At 41.3% G+C, this 14,817-nt stretch overlaps 1 protein-coding gene across 1 annotated transcript in view; it reads left to right on the forward strand.

The window, feature by feature from the left end:
- The first annotated feature begins 956 nt into the window (after positions 1-956).
- The window catches only part of LOC133618419 (AP-2 complex subunit mu-A-like), a 44,123-nt gene continuing 30,262 nt past the window's right edge, over positions 957-14,817 (forward strand). Inside the window, exons 1-2 of the mRNA XM_061978754.1 lie at positions 957-1,098; positions 6,814-6,935. Of these exons, the coding sequence (XP_061834738.1) occupies positions 6,862-6,935 (74 nt within the window). The 5' untranslated portion in view covers positions 957-1,098; positions 6,814-6,861. The remainder of the gene's footprint in view (positions 1,099-6,813; positions 6,936-14,817) is intronic.

Below are 14,817 nucleotides of genomic sequence, written 5' to 3' on the forward strand. Positions count from 1 at the left end.
AATATCTAATACAAATGTCCCAGAGGAATGTACGGAGTACTGTAATTACCTAACGTTACATTATTATTTTCCATAACAATTTAGCCCCCTCCACAATATTAACCCGACGTTAAAACAGAACTAGCTATTTATTGATTAGCAATTGCCGAATCATGTAACATTAGCTTAATGCTAAAAAGCCAGGTTACTATCACATTCTGTAACAGACAAATAATTTCATGTAGGCTAACGTTACCTACCTGCTACCTCTGTCTTTTCTCGTTTCTCCTCCTCTTCTTTTCTCTTTTTTCTTCCCTGGGCACCTGACAGTTTTGGCCGTTTTGACATCTTGTGTTGATTTTTTTGATGTGGTGACGTCCAAAAAGAGTCATGATACGGGAAGGGAGGGGGCGCACCGTGCGGGGGGAGGAGGGGGAGGGGGGGGCGTAATGTTGTAACAAATAATATTTCTATTAAATAGGCTTTACTTTGCATTTTAATTAACGTGGGATTATTTTTTGTATTTAGAAATAATAGTACCAACATTTTTTATTTTTTTTTTCCTCCAACATTTGTGGCACTGGCGTGGCGCCCCCTGATGGACGGCGCCCTTAGCATTTGCCTATACGGCCTATGCCACGGGCCGGCCCTGAGTAGAGCCATAATAAATTCATAAAAGAAGCAAACTTCATGAATGTGTTTTGTGAGCAACAAGTATGTGCTCCAATCACTACATCACAAAAAAAATAAGAGTTGTAGAAATGATTGTAAACTCAAGACAGCCATGACATGATGTTCTTTACAAGTGTATGTACACTTTTGACCACCACTGTAATTGTCCTAAAAGGCATAATTTAATTAAAAAATAAATAAATATTGCAGCTTATCGTATCCCAGGCCTGGGTGTGGTTTACTCGCCGTTGCAACCGCGCCTTTTCCTGCCCCCCCCCCCCCCCCCCCCCGTGCGCGCGCACGTCAGTCAGGTCAGCTGACATATCAGCGGGCACGAGCAGGAAGAAGAAGCCCCGACGAGCGGCCGCGAGCACCGGAGGGGACGTACGCCTACTCTCCTACAAGCCACAGCGGAGGCCGAGCGGGGGACTGCTGGTGGAACGTGGGGTAAGTTCAACACCGTCAAAAATGGCCAAGACGTCCGAGGGGGAGAAATGACGCCACCTACGCCGCACACGGGTTGTTTATACCCGGGCTAAAACGTTCGTGCTAATGTTAGCTGCCGCTAGCTGGCGACAAGCTAGCGTTAACATAGCGTGATAACGGAACTGCGGAGGTTTTTCCCTTTCAAATTAAAAGTTCACAACGTCGAACGTATAAATATTTGTATAATATGAACATTGGTGGATTCAGTCTTGTGTTGACATTTTATAATGCTGCATGTACATGTGTAGTGTTTTAAGCGTGACACGACGGTTGCGCTTCTGACGGCTTTTATTTAATCGGTACCGGAAATGTAGCAGCTGTACAACATGGCGAGCTTGGCGGCGGAAATTAGCCAGCTAACGCCACATCTCATTCCCGGGCTAGTCTCATCCATCAGTTAGTTGAAGGTCAGGCCTGCTGTTGTTTATGGAGCCTTTTCCCGTCAAATATAGTGAATGTAGCCGCGTTGGAAAATGAGGACAAATGTGCAACATTTATGAACGCTAAGAAAAGAAAAAAAAAACCGGGCCCGAACCAGCAGACATCTTGACTTGGTCTGATGGGAGACGCGTTCAAGTAGGCTCGTGACAATTCCACGGCTTGTGTGTCGGTCACGACGTGGAGATTTCCCGCTTCCTTTTTTGACGCCGTGTCGGTGTTTGGTTTAACCGTCGCGTGTTTTTACTCGTCACGTCCTTCAACTTTGGGCTTTCCAGAAGCTTCAATCACGACTGATGATGCAAGCTCCTACTACATGTGAACGTGACAGAATCTGCAGATGCCGTCATGTTTGTCGTTTGAAATAATCGACTATGGTTAGTCTAATAATACATTTAAGAAATAAAAAACAACAACAAGGTAATTAGTATACATGTAGGAAAGAATACTACAGTCAATTTAGGGCTGGGCCAGGGGTCGGCAACCTTTACCAGTCAAAGAGCCATTTTGACCAGTTTCACAAACTAAAGAAAACAATGGGAGCCACAAAATCTTTTGAAATTTAAAATGAAATAACACTGCATACAAAGTTTTTTTTTTTCCTTTGTGCTATGTATAAACCAAGGGTCTCAGACACGCGGCCCACACCTTAATATGGAAATTGATTGTTGGTGCAGCCCGCGAATTCTATATGAATGGCGCTTGACAGTGTCATACTTATCAACTCTCCCGATTTTTCCGACAGACTACGAATTTCAGGACAATTATTCACTCAAACTGTTGTGATGGTTCAGCATTTGGCGCCCACTACAACCAGCGTACTGCCTTGGCTACACGATGTATGAAGCTTCTGCTTGCCCACGTAAGTGACAGCAAGGCATACTTGGTCAACAACCACACAGGTTACACTGACGGTATAAAAAAATTTAACACTTTTACCGTATTTTCCGCACCATAAGGCGCCCTGGGTTATAAGCCGCGCCTTCAATGAACGGCATATTTCAAAACTTTGTCCACCTATAAGCCGCCCCGTGTTGTAAGCCGCATCTAACTGCGCTAAAGGAATGTCAAAAAAACAGTCAGATAGGTCAGTCAAACTTTAATAATATATTAAAAACCAGCGTTCTAACAACTCTGTTCACTCCCAAAATGTACGCAAATGTGCAATCACAAACATACGTATATCAACATGGACAGAGCTGCGTGAAAAAAGCCACCCGGCCTCTTCGCGTAAACTTAAACTTACCTTAACCACTCGCTCATCTTTTCTTCATCCATCCCTTCGAGTTAGCTTTTATGATGACGCTGGCTGGAAAGGTCTCTTTTGGCAAGGTCTTCCTTTTGAATATCACCATGGGTGGAAGTTTCTGGCCATTAGCATGGCAAGCTAGAACCACAGTGAAGGATGACTTCTCATTCCCTGTGGTGCGAATATTCACCGTACGTGCTCCCGTTGTATCCACAGTGCGGTTCACAGGAATATCAGTTGCTGTGAAATAGTAATCCGTGTGCGGATGGAGAGATTGCGTCTTTTCATGAACCGGATCCTTGTCGCTTAGTAGGAGCCATTTTGTGGTCTTTACAGATGTAAACAGGAAATGAAACGTACGGTGATATCCGCGCGCTTTTTCTTCTTCTACGCGGGCGGGTGATTGCTTACAGTAGAAGAAGAAGCGCTTCCTGTTCTATGGGGGCGGGTGCTTACCTTGGCGGTTGCTTGCGTAGAAGAAGAAGCGCTTCCTGTTCTACCGGGAAAAAAGATGGCGGCTGTTTACCGAAGTTGCGAGACCGAAACTTTATGAAAATGAATCTTAATATTTATCCATATATAAAGCGCACCGGGTTATAAGGCGCACTGTCAGCTTTTGAGAAAATTTGTGGTTTTTAGGTGCGCCTTATAGTGCGGAAAATACGGTACTAATAATGCGCCACACTGTGAACCCACACCAAACAAGAATGACAAACACATTTCGGGAGAACATCCGCACCTTAACACAACATAAACACAACAGAACAAATACCCAGAATCCCATGCAGCCCTAACTCTTCCGGGCTACATTATACACCCCCGCTACCAAACCCCGCCCACCTCAACCGACGCACGGATTGGGAGGGGGTTGATGTGTGAGGGAGCAGGGTTGGGGCGGGGGCGGGGTTTGGTGGTAGCAGGGGTGTATAATGTAGCCCGGAAGAGTCAGGGCTGCATGGGATTCTGGGTATTTGTTCTGATGTGTTAAGATGCAGATGTTCTCCCGAAATGTGTTTGTCATTCTTGTTTGGTTTTGGTTCAAAGTGTGGCGCATTATTAGTAAGAGTGTTAAAGTTGTTTTATATGGCCACCGTCAGTGTAACCTGTGTGGCTGTTGAACAAGTATGCCTTGCTGTAACTTACGTGTGCAAGTAGAAGATGCATAAAACATGAGGCTGAGTTGGCACGCTATTAATACAGATTGTAGAGGGCGCTAAATGCTGTATCATCATGGCACGCCCTTATTATTATTGTAAGGGTGAAAATCGTAGAATATTAATCCCGCCGGGAGTTATCTGCGAGAGGCACTGAAGTTCGGATGTCTCCCGGGAAAATCGGGGGGGTCGACAATTATGCAGCTGAGCCGCATCAGAGTGATCAAAGAGCCGCGGGTTGCCGAACCCTGGGCTGGGCGATATGGCCTTTTATTAATATCTCAATATTTTTAGGCCATGTCACAATACACCATATATATCTCCATATTTTGCCTTAGCCTTGAATGAACACTTGATGCATATAATCACAGCAGTATGATGATTCTATGTGTCTACATTAAAACATTCTTCTTCATACTGCATTAATATATGCTACTTTTAAACTTTCATCCAGAGAGGGAAATCACAACTAAAAGTGTATTTATTAAACAGTTATTAAGCAGTGGCACAAACATTCACGTCATTTCAAAACAGAATGTGCAAGATTGTCAGAGACATTTTAAAACAAGCTATGATGATGTCACTAAGATGACATCAAAACAACACTAAATTAAAGTGCACTTTTTGTACAGAACGCCACTACAATAGTTAAAAACAAATAAAGTTCACTTTTGTGCATGATGTCACACAAGATATTTCAATAAGTGTCAAATAAAAATGAGCTGCATAATAGGAAATCAAATAGTGTATGTCCTCGGGGTGTCCCGATCCGATATATGGATCGGATCGGCCGCCGATATTTGCCAACAAATGCGTATCGGCAAGGCATGGGAAAATGCCGATCCAGTTTTAAAAAAAACTCCGGTCCGTGTTTTCCAACGTACCGATTTAAATAATACATTCTACTTTTCTGCTGCTCCCAAATTTCCGTTCTGCATTTTCCAGCACACCTTCAACACATCCACAGGTCTGTGAATTCTCACGCAGTTGCTTTTAGCTGCTGGCATTACACGACAGGCTCTTCTCACTCTTCTGTGTCTCCCTCTCACAGACAGCAAGCGCACCTTCTTACAAACGTCACATACTGTCACGTCATACGTCACATACTGTCACGTCATACGTCACATACTGTCACGTCATACGTCACATACTGTCACGTCATACGTCACATACTGTCACGTCATACGTCACATACTGTCACGTCATACGTCACATACTGTCACGTCATACGTCACATACTGTCATGTCATACGTCACATACTGTCACGTCATACGTCACATACGTATACGTCCTCCCAGAGCAGAGAGGTAGCAGCATGGCTAACGTTAGCTGTGATGCTAGCGCAGCCGTGTGACCAACGTTCCCTCTAAGGTGCGCGCCTGTGCGCATAGCAATTATATGCCACGCACAAAATCAAATAAAAAAATAAGCGCATAACAATTTTCGACACACGGACACGACAGAGAAAACAGTTTTCGTCATCATTGTTCAAATATTGTAACGTCTGTCGATCAGTACCGTATTTTCCGCACCATAAGGCGCCCTGGGTTATAAGCCGTGCCTTCAATGAACGGCATATTTCAAAACTTTGTCCACCTATAAGCCGCCCCGTGTTGTAAGCCGCATCTAACTGCGCTAAAGGAATGTCAAAAAAACAGTCAGATAGGTCAGTCAAACTTTAATAATATATTAAAACCAGCGTGATGTGGGCGCACATGGAATCGTATATCAACATGGACAGAGCTGCGTGAAAAAAGCCACCCGGCCTCTTCGCGTAAACTTAAACTTACCTTAACCACTCGCTCATCTTTTCTTCATCCATCCCTTCGAGTTAGCTTTTATGATGACGCCGGCTGGAAAGGTCTCTTTTGGCAAGGTCTTCCTTTTGAATATCACCATGGGTGGAAGTTTCTGGCCATTAGCATGGCAAGCTAGAACCACAGTGAAGGATGACTTCTCATTCCCTGTGGTGCGAATATTCACCGTACGTGCTCCCGTTGTATCCACAGTGCGGTTCACAGGAATATCAGTTGCTGTGAAATAGTAGTCCGTGTGCGGATGGAGAGATTGCGTCTTTAATGAACCGGATCCCTGACGCTTAGTAGGAGCCATTTTGTGGTCTTTACAGATGTAAACACACAAAGGAAATGAAACGTACGGTGATATCCGCGCGCTTTTTCTTCTTCTACGCGGGCGGGTGGTTGCTTACAGTAGAAGAAGAAGCGCTTCCTGTTCTATGGGGGCGGGTGCTTACCTTGGCGGTTGCTTGCGTAGAAGAAGAAGCGCTTCCTGTTCTACCGGGAAAAAAGATGGCGGCTGTTTACCGAAGTTGCGAGATCGAAACTTTATGAAAATTAATCTTAATATTTATCCATATATAAAGCGCACCGGGTTAAAAGCCGCACTGTCAGCTTTTGAGTAAATTTGTGGTTTTTAGGTGCGGCTAATAGTGCGGAAAATACGGTAATGGTAGCCACTCGTGCCACTATCTCGTTGGTGTCATGGAGCTCCACACTGGTAATCCGGTGTTAATCTTCCAGTGGGCGTAAACAAGGAGTGAACTGAGGCAAGAAAGGCAGAAATAATGTATAACCTCCACGCAATGTTTGGATTTGCGTGCACCACACGTGTCACCCCAGTGTGCAGCTGCAGGGTCGAGTCAAGTGGCCATGAAATGGTGTGTAGGAGCCAGAGATAGCGGATGTAAAGGACAAACGTCTCCCTGTCTTGATGGCCGCTAACTCCACACTTTCACTTCTTCCTCATCACCCCGTTTTCCATCCCCCTTCTTTCATTTCCTTCCTCCCTCAAATGTCTGTTGTGTGTCCTCTCAGGCGGAGTTTGGTTTCATCATGGCCTGTGGGGTCTGAGAAGCAGCCACGATGATTGGAGGATTGTTCATCTACAACCACAAAGGGGAGGTCCTCATCTCCAGGGTCTACCGAGATGATATAGGGTAGGTTTTTTTAGCTTTTTTGGGGGACACCTCCATTGCAGCTTGGTTGACCAATGCTCCAAATAAAGGAAGGGGAGGTGTTTTTGTTTTATACCCCCTTTAGAACATGCTCTATGCCAGAGGTTCTTAACCTTTATTACTTCGGGGCCCAACTTTTCCACTACAGAGGGGCATGGGGCCCACTTAATGGGGAACTGCACTTATTTTTTTTAATTTTTGCCTATTGTTCACAATCATTGTGAGAGACAAGAACACACTTGTCCTTTTTTTGGTTAGGATTTAGGACCGTTGTAGCCTTCAAAACCCTCCATCCACGTTTTATATACACACTGCCAGTATATATATATATAATGTAGTAACAGACACCTTCATAACAATATGTAATATGTACAATATACACACTGCAAGTATATATATAATGTAGTAACAGACACCTTCATAACAATATGTAATATGTACAATATACACACTGCAAGTATATATATAATGTAGTAACAGACACCTTCATAACAATATGTAATATGTACAATATACACACTGCAAGTATATATATATAATGTAGTAATATGTACAATATACACACTGCAAATATGTATATAATGTAGTAAAAGACACTTTCATAACATGTAATATGTTCAATAAACACACAGCAAGTATATATATATATATATATATATATATATTTATTTTTGTGTGTGTGTGTGTGTGTGTGTGTGGTAACAGACACCTTCATAACAATATGTACAATATACACACACTGCAAGTGTGTATATAATGTAGTAACAGATACCTTCATAACCATATGTAATATGTACAATATACTCACTGCAAGTATAATATACACACTGCAAGTATGTATATAATATAGTAAAAGACACCTTCATAACATGTAATATGTTCAATATACACACAGCAAGTATATATGTATATTTATGTGTGTGTGTGTGTGTGTGTGTGTGTGTGGTAACAGACACCTTCATAACAATATGTACAATATACACACTACAAGTGTATGTATATATATATCTAATGTAGTAACAGACACCTTCATAACCATATGTAATATATACAATATACACACTGCAAGTATATATATATATATATATATATAATGTAGTAACAGACACCTTCATAACAATATGTAATATGTACAATATACACACTGGAAGTATATATAATATGTAGTAACAGACACCTTCATAACAATATGTAATATGTACAATATACACACTGCAAGTATATATATATATATATATATATATATATATAATGTAGTAACAGACACCTTCATAACAATATGTAATATGTACAATATACACACTGCAAGTATATATATATATAATGTAGTAACAGACACCTTTATAACAATATGTAATATGTACAATATTAACCGTATTTTGGTAATTGTATGCACAGCAAGAACTAATTCTTCGCCACATTTCCGTTTCCATAGCAGCAGACTTTCTACTTCCCGCAACAAATGTGTTCCTACTCCTGGAATCAAACGCGAGTGTGTTTTCTAATCATGGCAGACTTGGTAACAGACAACAAAGACGACTATTTTTGGACAAATGAGCATTCATAACCTTATCGTTTTGAAGCTGAATATACTGAGGATGAACCGCTGCTTATAGAAGCGAGCACGAAGAAGAGGCTGAAACGTTGGAGCAGACGGAAGCCGAGAGAGTGCGACACGGTCACGCTGCAAATCTGGAACTTTTGAGTTAAGCTATGCCGAATTAATGGATTGCCTATCCAAATCAACTGGAAACAGACAATTGTCAATGGAGTGAGTCACTATAATATTGATCATGATACATGCAGCACATCACCGTACACTACAGTACATACACTGTGTTCAAACACAACATGAAATAATACTTTACAGATATTGTAACATGATTAATGTTTTTCACTCGGTACAAATTGGTGTTCTATCATAACTCAAATGCCTTTCGTGTTGACATAGAAGCTCGCTTATCTCTTTCCGTAGTTGTACTTGTCTCTCATAATGATTGAACGATAGGCAAAATTCCAAAAAAGTGCAGTTCCCCTTTAACTTTTACTAACTCAGAGGCGATGCAGCAGCTCACTGGCTTAGTATGTCAATATAGCAGCATAAGATAGTTGGCACTCTGTGATCAAGGCACCGCCAAAAAAAAAATCCCTCACGTAAGCACTTAAAATAACAATATTGCTAATACTTGGTTAATATTCAGGTCACGAGATGTAACTGGAGTATTGGTGTTTCTGCGCGATTTTTTTTTATATAGGGTTTTTTTCCTGCAAAAAATTAACGTTGTCAAGCACACACACACACACACACACACACACACACACACACACACGCACACACACCAGTGACCTTGGGGGATGCAACTCTGCAACAGAGAGCTGCTGGAAAAAAGTGTGTCAAAGGTCGGGCAGGATGGCAAACAGAGTGTTATTATTGAGATAATCGTGCTCAGTGAAGCAGCTGAGAGATATAATTGATACAAATATGATTTTACTGATATTGTAAACATGATTTAAAAGGATCATTGATTTTATCTTAGAAATATTTTTCAAAAATGTTTTTTAAACAAGGGCCGTCTTATTTTCAGAAAATATGGTACATGCTATAAGTGGTAGTGTGTTTAGGTTTGATCCTAAATGGCATTATGGTAGCACAGGTGGTAAAAAGGAAGACCGTTAACTTACTGACAATGTCTTAGTCATGCATGCTTCAAGAGCATTCGCGCTTTTCGTCGCTTTTAGCGGCTATGTGCGTTTGTACCATAGCGGAATGAACAGAAGGGGGTGAATGATCTTGTCCTCAGTGTCTTTGACTCTCTGTGCACTGACGCTAGCATCACACAGTGCAACTAGTTAGCATGTAGCAGCTAACATGGACAAGTTGCGTGCGTGCGTGCGTTACGGACAGCAAAGCCCTGTCTGTTATTTCACTTTACCTTTTTCTGTGTTGATTGAGCTGTGTTGAAGCAGCAAAAAAGGGCATTATGTTAAATGAAGAGTTTCTGTCTCTGATAGTTATAAATGATAAATGGGTTGTACTTGTATAGCGCTTTTCTACCTTCAAGGTACTCAAAGCGCTTTGACACTACTTCCACATTTACCCATTCACACACACATTCACACACTGATGGAGGGAGCTGCCATGCAAGGCGCTAACCAGCACCCATCAGGAGCAAGGGTGAAGTGTCTTGCTCAGGACACAACGGACATGACGAGGTTGGTACTAGGTGGGGATTTTTGAACCAGGGACGCTCGGGTCGCGCACGGCCACTCTCCCACTGCGCCACGCCGTCCCATTTCAAATTGTTTTTGGAAATATTCGACATCGTGTCATCCGGACCAAAGGGGAAGCGAACCATCCAGACTGTTATCGACGCAAAGTTCAAAAGCCAGCATGTGTGATGGCATGGGGGTGCATTAGTGCCCAAGGCATGGGTAACTTACACATCTGTGAAGGCACCATTAATGCTGAAAGGTACATACAAGTTTTGGAACAACATATGCTGCCATCTAAGTGCTGTCCTTTTCATGGACGCCCCTGCTTATTTCAGCAAGACAATGCCGAGCCACATTCAGCACGTGTTACAACAGCGTGGCTTTGTAAAATCAGAGTGTGGGTACTTTCCTGGCCCGCCTGCAGTCCAGACCTGTCTCCCATTGAAAATGTGTGGCGCATTATGAAGCGTAAAATACGACAGCGGAGACCCCGGACTGTTGAACGACTGAAGCTCTACATAAAACAAGAATGGGAAAGAATTCCACTTTTAAAGCTTCAACAATTAGTTTCCTCAGTTCCCAATCGTTTATTGAGTGTTGTTAAAAGAAAAGGTGATGTATCACAGTGGTGAACATGCCTTTTCCCAACTACTTTGTCACGTGTTGCAGCCATGAAATTCTAAGTTAATTATTATTTGCAAAAAAAATAAAATAAAGTTTATGAGTTTGAACATCAAATATCTTGTCTGTGTAGTGCATTCAACTGAATATGGGTTGAAAAGGATTTGCAAATCATTGTATTCCGTTTACATTTACATTAACACAATTTCCCAACTCATATGGAAACGGGGTTTGTACATTTAGTAAGTGCTAAGAAGTTGAAGACACAGCTTAGAGCAGGGGTGTCAAACATAAAACAACAAATATAAAAATGAGCTGCATTTTTTTAAATGAAAAACTGCTGTTCTAAATGTGTCCACTGGATGTCGCAATAGCAATTCAAGTGTAACCTACGTCACACATGACCGTGTTTAAAGATGACGTGTCAGCTGACTTTAAGCGCCCTCTGGGTTGGCTGCCGATACTTTAATCAGCGCAGGTGCTAGCAATCAGCTGCTCCTGTTGTGGCTGGCATCAGATGGCGGCAGTATCGACGCACAATACCTTCTCTCATTGTAAATTATCCACTCAATGGATGAAATAACAAAACGGTAAGATGCTAAGACTACAGTCAACATGACTATCATCTTTGTAGTTAGTGTTCCATGCAGGGCTCGCAATTGGTTGGATGCACGATGCGCACCCTGAACTCCATTGTAAAAATGTGTGTTTCTACATTTGTTGTTTGGTATATTTTACTTCATACTTAACCAATGTGAACATAGTAGATTTTATGTTTGTAAGTATTTTACCCTAAATTTCGGCTATGGTGTCATTTTGATAACTGACACCATGTTTAATTATCATTGTAATATTTAAATGATTATAAATGAATGTGTTGTGGCCGTATGCAGATTTCACCAATGCAGCGGTTTGAGTAAACAATTGTTTGCTTTTCCAAACGTTTTTAATGAACTTCCAACATGACAATGCTAAACAGGAAGTGCTTAAAGTTAAATGGCGTTGTATAAACACTTAGACATGGTCTAAGTTCATTGTGGTCTTCATGGTGTTCAACTGCACCAATTTTTTTCCTCAGAGTTTCTAAGTGTTTTGCCAAGAGGATTATTTTTTGAGCGTGTACCGTACATTTTCAGAATGTGCTTGTTCTATTTTTGGCCAAAGTAAGACAAAGAAAAGAATCTGAAGTTGTCTTTATTTTTAAGTTATTGTGCCACGAATTTAGCGGTCCGGCCCACGTGGGAATAGATTTTTCTTCATGCGGCTTAGACACACTCGTCGATCATTTGGTAACACTATGCCCTCCTAGTGAAATATGTAAACCAGTGCGGCTCAAAGTGTGGCCCAAGGGCCATTTATTTAATTTGGCGTTTTTATGGACCGGTAGAACATTGTAGAAACAAAATAAACATAAAAAAGGAAAACATTTGCAAAAAAAGCATAATATTTTGGAAAAAACGATGAAATATTGATACTAATAGGGAATTAGGACTCCAAATATTTTTTTTAATTAGCCCATTTAATTAAAAATTACATGACGTCAACAGCTCCCACACCTCTGTTGTCGTTTGTAGTTTTTAATAAAAAATTGAGTTTATTTTTGCCCCAAATCGTGCAGTTCTACCAGTAGGTATTTAGAGGCCTACTGAAATGGGATTTTCTTATTTAAACGGGGATAGCAGGTCCATACTATGTGTCATACTTGATCATTTCGCGATATTTTTGCTGAAAGGATTTAGTAGAGAACATCAACGATAAAGTTTGCAACTTTTGGTCGCTGATAAAAAAAGCCTTGCCTGTACCGGAAGTAGCAGACGAGTAGCGTGACGTCACAGGTTGTGGAGCTCCTCACATCCGCACATTGCTTACAATCATGGCCACCAGCAGCGAGAGCGATTCGGACCGAGAAAGCGACGATTTCCCCATTAATTTGAGCGAAGATGAAAGATTCGTGGATGAGGAAAGTGAGAGTGAAGGACTAGAGGGCAGTGGGAGCGATTCAGATAGGGAAGATGCTGTGAGAGGCGGGTGGGACCTGATATTCAGCTGGGAATGACTAAAACAGTAAATAAACACAAGACATATACATACTCTATTAGCCACAACACAACCAGGCTTATATTTAATATGCCACAAATTAATCCCGCATAACAAAAACCTCCCCCCTCCCGCCAATACAACTCAAACACCTGCACAACACACTCAATCCCACAGCCCAAAGTACCGTTCACCTCCCCAAAGTTCATACAGCACATATATTTCCCCAAAGTTACGTACGTGACATGCACATAGCGGCACGCACGTACGGGCTAGGGATCAAATGTTTGGAAGCCGCACAGCGTACTCACGGTACCGCGTCTGCGCATCCAACTCAACGTCCTCCTGGTAAGAGTCTCTGTTGTCCAAGTTCTCCACAGGCCAATGGTAAAGCTTGACTGTCATCTTTCGGGAATGTAAACAATGAAACTGTGTTTGTGTTGCTGCAGTCGGTCGCAATACACCGCTTCCCACCTACAGCTTTCTTCTTTGCTGTCTCCGTTGTTCATTGAACAAATTGCAAAAGATTCACCAACACAGATGTCCAGAATACTGTGGAATTTTGCGATGAAAACAGACGACTTAATAGCTGGCCACCATGCTGTCCCAAAATGTCCTCTACAATCCGTGACGTCACGCGCAGGCGTCATCATACCGAGACGGTTTCAGCAGGATATTTCGCGCAAAATTTAAAATTGCACTTTAGTAAGCTAACCCGGCCGTATTGGCATGTGTTGCAATGTTAAGATTTCATCATTGATATATAAACCAACAGACTGCGTGGTCGGTAGTAGTGGCTTTCAGTAGGCCTTTAGTATTTGGTGCTAACACTTGCAGTCTTCCATTATTTAAAAAACATAAACATAACCTTGATGGTGCGCTCGTGCAGTTTCCTGAAAAAGTATACACAAAGAAACGTAATTATGCAAGATGCTCAATTCAGTCAGTAAATAACACAAATCTGAGCAAGCAGAATGTTTCTGTCAGTGGGCAATGGTGCGTGTCTCCTGTCGTCACTCTTGATAGCTGGTCCACTTTGTTTACTCTTCTAAATCAGACATGTCAGAGGTTGCCTGATCATGTTGTCGTACAAGTTCAAAAGCCACATTAAAAGAAGGGGCTGTCTGCAACTTGTTCAAACTACAACTTCACCGGCTTGCTTATGTTACTTTTCGTAGCTTAACAGAGTATATTTGGGGAACATTTTTTTTTTCCACAGTTATTAATTTGATATTAAATAAAAACTGCTTGTCACCCTGATAAATGAGTCTGACTTTTACACGTACACACCATGAAGAAGCACATGCATATACACAGAAAACAGTCCCAGAGAAGCAACTAACAATGTGCAGTGAAGTTGTTGTTACGATGTAATATACAGACCCTTTCCAAAATATCAGAATACCATGGAAAAGTGTATTTATTTCCATAATTCCATTCAAAACTTTTCCATAGATTATAGATTCAGGGCCCATAACTTAAACGATTTCAAGTATTTAGTCGTTTATTTGTACATAATTTAGGCTTCCAGCTCATAAAACCCAAAAAAAACAGGTTTTCAAAAATAAAGAGTACTGTGAAGGAATCACCATTTACTTCTCAGTTTTTGCAGGAAAGAAAGAAATTAGGATAAAATAAATCAAAATATGGTACTTTCAAAATAATACGTCAATCTTCAATACTTTGTAGGGAGAAGTCAGCTCTTCTGCTGGTGCATCTTCTCATTCATGCCCTGTAAAATTTGTTCTGGCCTGAAACAAATTGGCCCTTTGAAACATATATTTGTCTTTGTGTGTTGTATGTAGAGCACATTGCTTAGCAGAGTTCAGTGATGCAAATGCATGTCAAGTTGATCAACACATTGTATTATTCTCCACTGCAATAACAGTACTGAAATGAAGGCTAAAAGGGCATTAAAGGGGGCCTTAAAAAAAAAAATAAAAAAAAAAAATATATATATATATATATATATATATATATATATATATATATA

The sequence above is a fragment of the Nerophis lumbriciformis genome, linkage group LG19 (assembly GCF_033978685.3).
Source record: "Nerophis lumbriciformis linkage group LG19, RoL_Nlum_v2.1, whole genome shotgun sequence".
NCBI classification, from domain to species: domain Eukaryota; kingdom Metazoa; phylum Chordata; class Actinopteri; order Syngnathiformes; family Syngnathidae; genus Nerophis; species Nerophis lumbriciformis.